Source organism: Dipteris shenzhenensis, chromosome 25, assembly GCF_047967505.1.
Source record: "Dipteris shenzhenensis isolate YYH24624 ecotype China chromosome 25, Dip_SZ_1.0, whole genome shotgun sequence".
NCBI lineage: Eukaryota > Viridiplantae > Streptophyta > Polypodiopsida > Gleicheniales > Dipteridaceae > Dipteris > Dipteris shenzhenensis.
Genome location: NC_141620.1, coordinates 7761049 through 7771921, shown reverse-complemented (window position 1 = coordinate 7771921; position 10873 = coordinate 7761049). Strand labels below are relative to the sequence as shown.

Genomic DNA, 10873 nt, shown 5'->3' with positions numbered 1-10873 from the left:
TAGATGAGGGAAAGAGACTAGAGAAAAGAGGTGTGTGTGTGTGTGTGTCTGGTGGATAGACCATTAAATAAAAGTGGGGACAGGAGTTGGACTTAGAGAAGTTTTGAAACCTCTAAGCTCTAGAAGATGTAATCAAAGACTTATAAAAAAGAGAGTGAATAGCTTCAACTACTACTCAAGGACCTGCAAATATAGACAGAGCAAGCCATCAAGGCCCAAGGCAGAATGGGATTTTAACCAGTACCTTGAGGGCCTCTAGAATGACATAGTCAAGTAGACCAAAGTTCCTGGAGCTGAGGCACAAAGGGGAGATCGATTGGAATCGAACCACACATGAGCATGGGAGCAATTCGGCTCTCAAGTCTTGTTCGCTCGACTCACAAAGATTGCACCGAGCACCGAACAATACACTGGCAAAAATAAAGCATGAAAGTGAATGAGGCACCAAAGAATCATGTGAAGATCAGCCTTGCAATCCAAAAGTAGTGTGGCCGCTCCCTCTGCTAAAAAGGGCATAGTCACATGGTGCTCCAATCAATGCCTCCAAAAGAAACAAGGTGAATTACATTCACAAGGCCTCCCATGAACTTATATTCATGTTTGTGTAAAGAGGGGAATGGTTGGACTAATAAATGAAGTTTGTTCCAAAGGATGTGTGCTCGTTTTTGTTGTTAGTCCAAATGTGGTCGATAGTGGATCCATGAATCACAGTTGGATGTTGAATCAATTGTGTGAAATTATTTTGGTTCATGAAGTTTGATAGTGTTTTGTTGCTCTTGTTTGTGTCATCGAAGTTGATATTAAAATCTCCTATGATGGATGTTGATGTTCCACATCTTATTTTTAGTAGGTTTGAAAGTTATTTGTCTCGAAATTTGTTAGCAAGCACTTGCATCCGTCTTCTTGAATGTAATGGTGGTTTGATAATTGGACGTCATTTTTGTAACATGTTGCTATGCCCACCCCTTGTGTTTTTAGCATGCATGTGAATGCAGGCTAAGTTAGTGTTGACGTTCTGTTGCAATGCAACTCTTGAAGGCAAATGATTATTGTGCTCAGTAGACTTTTGTCATGTAGTATGTCTAGCATATGAGATTTTAGTGCATGCATGTTGAGAGATTGAATTGTTAGTGCATGTTTTCATATATGGAAAGGTTTTTTGGTGTGGTATCCACTTTCTTTGTGATCTTAGGCAGTCGATTTCTTTAGAGCATTGGCATCGACTTTGATGTGTTTTGGTTGAAGTGGTTTTAGTATGTAAAGGTTTTTAGGGTTTCATATACATGAAAGTGCTATGTATGTTAAGCCATGTGACTTGATGAGGGATGGGTCAAAAGCTAGGGAATCCATGGACAAGCCTTGTGAGCGATGGATTGTTCTTGCAATGGCAGGTTGTATAGGGAGTTGTTGTCGAGTGATGGAATTGAATTTGTTTTTGCCTACTTGGAATCCTCTTGTTATTTGATGTATAGGTGTCCATGTACTTGGAACGTTGTTTGTGTAGAGAGTTGAGTTAATGAACCAAGCTTTTTTACATGTACTGTCACCATTGAATAGTATCCAAACAACATGGGGTTCATTTATTGTGCTTGAATCTTTGAATATTCCATGTGCACCATTTACTAGACCATCATATATGTCCAAATTACTCGAGCAAATTTTGACTATCATTCTTGGTTTTAGATGTAGTGTTATATGCAATCCTATTGTGCTCCTAGTATTTGATGGAACTATTATAGTTTTGTTGCATATTTTATGTCTTTTGTCAATTGCTTCTAAGATATGTGGAGTTTGTTCGAGTAGGTCAAACACCTCTTCTAAGATATGGAAGAGGTGAGCAATGTCGTCTTTTTTTGAATGTTGCCTTAGGTAATTATCATTAATGTAGGAGATGTCATCCAATGTATGATATCCAGACCTTATTCTATTAAGTACGTCTAGAAATTGGATGTTTGTTTGATGCATTGGTGTGCTGAGTTCATAGAGTAACACATTGCCTTTCCAAAAAGATGTAAGCATTGACGTGTTTGTTGATTGCTCCATGAATATCCATGAATCTTTTGTTGGACTAGGCACATGTCTCCACATAAGAGAACATCTACTCTTCCAAATGGTTGTAGGTGGTTGTGCTTGATTTCTCATAACCACATATCTACTGCTAGCATGGTACTATGTCCTATCAAGGATATTTCGTCGAAGACAACTAGTTGGAGGTCTTTGTATAGTAATCATAGTTCATGTAGTTTTTCATTCGAAAGATTTGTGTAGTGGGACGCCATTAGTGGTAGATGTAATGCTATATGAATTTTTGTCCCTCCAATGTTAAAAGCTACTTTCCATGTGTATGCCAGTAGGAGTACTTTTGGTAAATCAATATTATTAGTTTGTTTATGCAAATAATGTCGTATCAGTGCTTGAAGAATGGCCATTAGAGCAAATGTCTTTCTAGTTCTAGTGCTCCTTGTCAAAAGAAATATGGAAATGGTTATGTAGAGCTATTCTTTTCTTTAGCATGATGTCCTCAAGGAGGAGTTGTTGTTCATTGTTAAGTCTTCTTATTGTTGTGTAATAGTTATTGTTGGGTAAAAGTTTGTATGTTAGCAAAGTTTCGTTAAGGAATTGGTTTTTCTAAAAGATGTTTGGCATGTCCACTCCAATGTCATAAATCTCTTTTTGATTGTTTGTGCTTACATAAGGTGAAGAGGTTTTGGAAGTGCAAGTACTTGTCGAATTTGATGGGATTTTGGAAGTGCAAGTCTCTTTTTGATTGTTTGTGCTTACATAAGGTGAAGAGGTTTTGAAAGTGCAAGTACTTGTCTAATTTGATGGGATTTTGGAAACATAAGTCTCTTTTTGATTGTTTGTGCTTACATAAGGTGAAGAGGTTTTGGAAGTGCAAGTAGTTAATGAATTTGATGGGATTTTGGGCATGAGTTTGGTGAATTGTGCTTTGTTTGAATCTAATGCTATGATATGGGTAGAATAGAAGGCATAATTCTCAATAATAGTTCTTTGGATCTTTAATTTTGTTATAGTTGTTGAATCGTATGATTTTGCCTTTTGTTCTTTTTAAGTGTCTGTTCCCTCTTGTTGTGTAGTTGCTAGCAAATGTTGCTAGGCAAATGTTGTGAAGATCATGTGGACGTTTCAAGTATTTTGCAATGATGTCATCTAAGGAAATTTTCGTGCTTTTTGGGTTTAGCATTTGCAATTATTCTCTTCTTTTTAGCAATAATGTGCATTTCTCGGGGGGGGGTTGTGTTAATATATTGAAATTGTCTCGATGAAGTTGAAAGTAGTAGTGATAGAGCCAAATATACTGCTTATTGTGAACTTATGTGATGTGTATTTAATATTGCATTGACAACTCATCTAATGCATTCATTTGGTGGTGCATTTGAGCTTAAGCTTTGTGACAGAGCTTCTTTTACTATTGTAGTGATCTCTTTGTCTATTTTTTTCCATGTAAGATGTGCAATAGGCGGTAGCTCCATGTGGATTAAGTATGAATTGCACATTTGTGTTTACACCCCATTACTTTGACAAAGTGGGATTGAAGTTTTTCGTGTAAATATCTTTGGGTTCACTTTTCAAAAATAGTGTTGGCTGTGAAATAGATGCATGTAGAGCCAATATGTATGCTTCTTCAGTCAAATGTGCTGCAGCTAAGAAATTATCATTGTTCAATGGCAATGTGTTATCTTGTAACAAAATCGTGTTGATGATCTTGAATTGCTTTCTAAGCTAGTCATTGTTGGAATCGTCTTCTAGTGGCAACAATATTCTCGTTGTTGACATGGACTTGCAATTAAATTCGAACCGGCATTTTTTTTCTTTTTGAAACATGTCTTGCGATGCCTTTATGTTTAGATATCTCTTTGGTTAATGGGGAATTGAGTAATGTTTGTTGATTTGTATTGGTCCACAAATATTTCAATGTCAATATTTGGAGATATCCAAAAAATTGGGGCATTCTCAATCCAAAGAAGGCCGCGATCATGATGGCTTCCCCTGTTTTGGAATTCTGTGATGTAGTAGTCAATTATTTTGCCTAGTATGCTGTTGTCCTTTCTTAGCAAGTCTTCAAGGCTTGGAATTTGTGTACATAATATTGAGATGTAGTGACTGGATTAGAACACAGCAGATGTTGGATTTCTAAGCGTTCGTTGGAATATCATTCCACTTTCGTTCTTGATTTCAATTTGCGAATGCTGTCAATTAAAGGCTTCCACAGTTTTTCTACTGCTGCAAAGAGGGTGACAAAAAAGCATGGGGGACCCACTTGCCTGAGTATTGCAAAAATATTTTTTTCCAAATAGTATTTTTAGTCGGCTGATGTTCATAAATGTGTGAAGTCTCTGTAGCCTATGATTGAGTGAAGAAGTCTGTCAATGTTTATATCTATGAGAGCATCTTTAGCTTGAAGCATTGTTCCTTTTGTTTACGCTTTACACATGCAAACCCAAGAGAATGATAGAACTTGTTTCACTAGAATTTTCATTCTCTTAAAAAATATTTTTTCTATGGATAGTGCAAAATGGCGGTCCACATTTGATAATTCCTACCTAGCAATATCTTGGTATGTGTGATCTGGATGCTATACTTCCGTGGGTTCCCAAAGAAAAGTGTTGGAAATGAAAGTTATTCGTAGAATTTGTCTTTGAAAATGATTAACAGGGAGAATCCCTCGGATGGTGCAATTCCAATAGTTTGACCTTCAAAGTCTACAACTTCTTGGCTGGTGTATATTCCATGAACTAAAGTATCAGTGAAAAGTTCTTCCCGTGGTGTTTGTTGGAGGTGATGGTCATTGTTCTCATATTCGAAACCTTGGAAACACTCTTTGTGCTCGATCAACATCAGCAAATATGTTGACAACACTTCCATGTAGTTCATATTGGCCTTCATATGATAGTTCTCTAATTTGAGCTAATGCTATTCTAATTGAGACTAAGTGTGCTTCGATGGGATTCAAATTGCTTGTCCACTTAGTTTCTGGAATCATTTGCATGTTCTTTGAACATAGAAGAGGATTTTTTTCATTCTTCAAGTCTTTACAGCATACTGAACATAAGAGCTTAAGTGCACAGTGCACAATTGCTATATTTATCCTGTGAGCTTGCATAAACATAGCCATGTTTGTCTTTAGTTTCTTTATTTTGGATTGAAATTTTAATGAATCACAACATAGGCATTGGAAACTTGGAGTGTCCAATATTTTCAAGTATTGGTGTTTATATGAGTTTTGTTTTCTTTTCCTCTTGTGTCCACAAACATTGTCTTCAAATGGTGATGTTTCCATTGGAATTGCCGGAGTTACATTTCTTTCAATAGGCAATAGAAGAGACCTTCACAACTTGTAAATTTTATCTACAATCCCATTTGTTGTGTGTTCAACTTGTTTGCTGGAATTTAAATATATACATGATATGTCTTTGGTAGCAAGTTTAGTGTTTTCCTTGACAAGTTGTTGGAGATATGATTGATCTTCTTGAGACCATACTTTGTAAGTATGTTTTACATCCAAATGAATCAATGGATTGATTGTGCAAACATTGTTTGATTCATCTAGAAGTAAATTGTGTGTATTACCCTTCTTATATTTGCCTATTGTAGTTGTCTTCGAAAGTTTGATCCCATCATAACAAAAAAGAGCTAGAGATGCTCCAAAAATGGAGTGAAAGCGTTGAAGGATGTCCATAGTCAATGTGCACGTGATCCAGCTGAATTATCAACAAAGTCCAAAAGGTTGTCGATTGTGAACATGTAACCTTTGTTAATGGAAGTGAACACGTGCCATGGAGTGTTACACTTTCTGATGTGTTCATGATGTTGTCAAAAATGGCTCTCAACAATTGCTCACATGTAACACTCGAGAAAAATTCCAAAAGACTAATGAGTACATTTGTGTTCATTGGGTTTGAAAGTACAAAATTCGAGTTTATAGCTAATTGGAAAAAAGTTTGCACGAATAAGATGAAAGAATAAGATAAAGCAATTGAATGCTTAATTAGATATACAACGAAACATACACCTCACAAAATGAGGAGAAGGCATCATGCATCAGCCTCGAATGCAATAACAAACTTGGAGGTATTAATAATAAAGCTTCCACTAGGTTTGCAAGTCTTTAGTTTGCTTCTAGCCATCATCATGTCATCTTCGTATAGCTTGAGGAATGGGAAATGCAAACCAAGAAAAATGTCAACGTATGGTCCTCTAGTGCGAATTGGCACCTGCTCTCCTCCACACTGCACAATGTCTCCAGTGAGTGAAGGAACTTGAACAATGGTTTGGAGGCTTTTGCAAGAGAAACAGTAAGGATTAAGGGGGTCTCTGCTAACACAAACTCCTCCACATGTGTCGCAAGCAAGGAGAGTAAGTAAGGTTCACAAGTTCAAATTATAATTTCTCATTGTCAACGATAACATAATGTAAGTTCTCGTGCACCATAAGTACATTGCATCTATGGAACAATCATAACTCTAAAATAGTTATTTTCAAGAAGGTAAACAATGGAAACCACAATTTAAAATATTACAATTTCCTCAACAACATTTCATATGATAGTGCTTGTAAAGTTAAATGTCATAAGTAATAACATTCTTCATGTCATGGTGGGTACAAGTTCCTTTGTCTCCAAATATCTCACATGTCTACTTTTATTTGTACGTTGGACGTAGGATGCGATTGTGGATTTAACAAATTTTGGATTCTCCCGAATAAGCCTTTTCACTGCTAGCAAGCAAAAGGGAGAGAAATCAAAACTTGATGAAGTAAAGATGAACACAATTTAGAAATTTAACTATGTACCTTGGGCATACTCCTCTTGTGCAACCTCCTGAAATGAGTTCTTCAGGGAACGATGAGGGCTCTTCTTAATCGGTGAATTTCTCAGCAAGTTTTCTTTAGGGGGCTTGGTTGGGGAAGCATAAACTAAAGGACTTGATTTTGGAGTAGGGGGAGATGCACTCTTTTCCATGTACGAGCAAGCAGACACTGCCATACCCACTACAACAAAAGACAAAAAATAACCAAACATGTGCAAGTGGATGAACACTTCACTTAATGAAAGCAAATGAACAAAATCAAAATTCAAAAAAACAAAAACGTTTTGTAGCGAGGACATGAACATTGGAGTCAAAGGTTGTGCAACTCAAAAGAGATTTCTGATTGCAAGGGTCTCTCGTAAATAAAATAAAAGTGATGTTCATCATATAGAAAGGTCCCGAGGGTATATTGTATGTCTTCCAATATAGGTTAGAAGCTAATTTTCAATGCAACAGGAGCAAAATAATACATACAGCATAACGTAGACACTGAGAATGAATGCTTCTCATTTTTTGCGTGTATAGTATTACATCTGTTGAATAAGCAATCATGAGAAACGACCCACTATGGATGAGTTCAAATGCTGATCTATGAATTCGCAAAGAATAAAAGAGTGTTGGTACGAAGACAAATATGAATGCAACGAGCAAAAAAGGGATGGAATACGAAAGAAACGAATGCAATCAGAAATGCATTGTTACGAGCTACAAGGAAGGCTAATTGCTTGCATGAGTACTACAATCTTGCAAACCAAGAATGATAAGGGAGGCTTTCACCAACGGCACCATACTGTAAATTGTAGAGGTGAAGAAACATTTCGAGACTATACATGTTCGTAAATCTCACTGAAGAAGAAATGAGTAAATCACACATGAGAAGAATACGCTGAATCTACACATCCTGCGAATCGGTCATGAGCAAACGGCCAACAGAAGAAGACTCTAAAATGTTTGCATGGACTAGAGATGCGGAAAAAGCAAGAGCAATGATCGATTTATACTATTTACGATAAGTACCATCAGTTGCATCATGAACCTCCTTCAAATCATTGCCCGCACGTTTCTCAGAAGTCGGAGCGATGGGAGATTGCAATACCTCAGGACAAACTTTAGCAAGTCTTGCATATGAAACAATTTACGAAGAAGAGTAAGTGCATGACGAAATAAAGAAGGATGAAATCGTGTAAGAGGAAGACAAAGCAGAAGAGCAACCCTTCACAAATTCGCCACTGTTCGTCTCCATGAAGTTGCCAGAGCCTTTAGCTGCCATCTTCGAAAACTAAAGCAAGGAAAGGAAGTAAGAAGATGTGTGCTACCAAAGCCTCACAAATCGCAGTTTTATAGAGCCCGGGAATCCAACAACTAGCAAAAAGGATGAAGGACTACAACCACACGAAATCTATGCAAATATTCGTTGCAGGAGTCCTTTATTTGCAACATGCGAAGTTGTTGAAAACGCATGTTCTTACTTAATTATGAATTCACGCCCTTGCATATCATTTTGTTAGGCGCCGCCCCCTTCTTCCTTAATTGACCTGGCAAAGCACACGCTGGCGACGTCACCTTGATTGAACTGGCAAAATAGATGCTGGCGATGAAAAAAATCGATGGTAGCCCTAAATGGGATCGGGAAAACCTGCTAATCCTTAGATTATGAGGAACATGCACTCAAATCCAAGGTCATTTTCAATAATCCAGCGCAAAACATGCCTCTTTCCACGAAGCTACGTAGACATGCATCCAAAAAATAATAACGTCATCGCCAACAGGAGAAGATTTCAAAATCTTTTCATTCATTTCTGCCATTGCATGCAGCCTATACTTTCAATACTAATTAAGTGGCACACCCCATGCACCAATAACAAAATAGGACAATTACAATTACGCTTTAGCCAAAATCGATTGAACCAGGCTACCCAAAGGGCAGGCCAAAAAGTTGTACCATTCCAAAGTCCGGGCAGGTGGATTCGAGCTCTGACTCCTCTGCTCTGAGCTCTCTATTAGAAGTTAAATAAGGCCTAAGAGGGTCAAGACTCAAAGGGTCCGATTCCGATTGACGAAGCATCTATCTGCTAGGCAGGCTACGCAGCCTACAATGGATCCGGCCCTACTCCTCGTCATGTCCACACTGCTGCAGCTCCAGCAGTTCATGGAGTCCGTCCCCGCCACCAGTTGCAGCACTACGGACCCTGTCCCGCTTCTTTTCTTCATACTCTCGGCTGTCCTCGCTCACGCGGCCGCGATTATCTCCGACGGTCGCCCGTCTGAAATTTGGAGACGCTCGATTTATACCAGTCTGGGTGATCAAACGCGGGCGTTGGATCGAGATATTGAATGGAGAAAACACTACGGGGTTTCGTATCCTCTCTTTGTCACTCTTGTGGACGATTTGACGCCTTACTTAAACGGCCAAGCGTTAAGTATGCCCCTAGATGCCGCCGTTGCGATGGTTTTGTACAGGCTTTCTCATGGACACAGCATTCGGAGGCTGTCTGCTGAATATAACGTCAATCCTCGGGTGATCACAAGGATCACCAACAGTATCACAAAAGTTCTTTCCACGAAACTCTACTTGAAGTACGTAAGCATTCCTTGTGGTACTCGGCTTTTGGAGATTGTCGAAGGTTTCAGGGAGATGACTGGACTTCCAAACATGTGTGGTGCAATAGATGGCAGTCCTGTGAAAGTTCACGAAATGCCCGAGATTACTCCGGATTACTATCGGTCGCGTCATCACTTTTATGCAATCCTTCTTCAAGCGGTTTGTGATCACAGGAAGGTTTTTTGGGATGCATGTGTCAAAGCACCAGGGGCGACTGATGACGCTACACATCTACGAGAGAGCTCTTTGTTTAGCAAACTCATGTCGGGAGAAGTTCTCAGGGACTCCATAGTAACCATCAGAGGGAATCACATCAGACCGTATATTGTTGGTGATTGGTGTTATCCTCTTCTTTCCTTTCTTCTGACGCCATTCTCACCACATACATCCGATAGTTCTGGACAAAATTTACTTGATTCTTGTCTTATGAAAGGAAGAGCCGTCATTGTGGAAGCCCTTGGTTTGTTGAAGGGTAGGTGGCAAATTCTTCAAAACCTAAATGTTGGATTGAATCATGCCCCCCAGGCAATAGTCGCTTGCTGTGTGCTGCACAATATGTGCCAGCTCGCAGGTGAGCCAGAGACGCCCTTATTTAGAGACCCAATTGAGAATGGAGCCACAGCAAGGCCCCTAGATGGTGAGAAGTCTTTTCATTATTTTGGGGAGAGCATTCGGCAGGCACTCCTTGAAGATTTACAAGAGCGACAGCATAGGTATGTTCAAAAATGAGATGTGGATGGATCCAAACAATGTAATGATTAAGCCTGCCTGTCGAGAAGAACACAATTCTTGGATGATCAAACCTGAAGAGTGCAAAGCATTACCATAATGTGAAAATTCAATGTCTTTTTTTCTTCAGGAACAAGTAGATTTTGTGAGATTTGGAATGGCATGGTTGAAAATTGGAGGGATATCTTTGTGGAGACAACAGGGACATATTTGGGAGGATAAATTTTCCATAATTGGATGCATGTCTTCAAAGAAAACATAAAAATGTAGTATTATGGCAATAGTCTTGGCATTTGTCAATCAAACAAAGGCCCAAAAGGTGATCTGGAGAAGTGACCAAGGAGCAGAAAGGAGACTGTAAAAAATAACAAAGAACAAGAAATATGTATTGCGTTGAATGTCTAAAGTCATCGTGTTCCATACAACGAGGCATCTGTCACATAGAGAGTGAAGAGCCACACGTGAAGAGGTGTGTGCCCCAAAGGTTGTGTGAAGACGTGTTTCCTCTTGCAAAGGGTGCAACCTTTTATGAGAAGGTACATTACAATGTTATAATTGTTATCTTTATGTGCCTCTGTGGAAGAGTTGTAGCTCTTCATTGGGAACTTGTGAAGGGTTTTACCTCATGAGAAGTATCCTTCCACAAGTATCCATCCATCCAACTATCAATAAATCTACAGTTTAGGATCCATCAGGTTAGTGAGTGAAGAAG

At 38.7% G+C, this 10873-nt stretch overlaps 1 protein-coding gene across 1 annotated transcript; it reads left to right on the top strand.

Moving 5' to 3' along the window:
• Positions 1-8854: 8854 nt before the first annotated feature.
• LOC147885395 (PIF / Ping-Pong family of plant transposase) lies at positions 8855-10348 on the top strand. The gene has a single exon (XM_087396702.1). It carries the CDS (start codon positions 8926-8928, stop codon positions 10159-10161), a length of 1236 nt encoding a protein of 411 aa, XP_087252828.1. The 5' UTR covers positions 8855-8925; the 3' UTR covers positions 10162-10348.
• The last annotated feature ends 525 nt before the right edge of the window (positions 10349-10873 follow it).

Excerpts from the sequence above, each read along its gene's own strand:
- LOC147885395 (XM_087396702.1), top strand. The coding sequence starts at position 8,926 with ATGGATCCGGCCCTACTCCTCGTCATGTCCACACTGCTGCAGCTCCAG.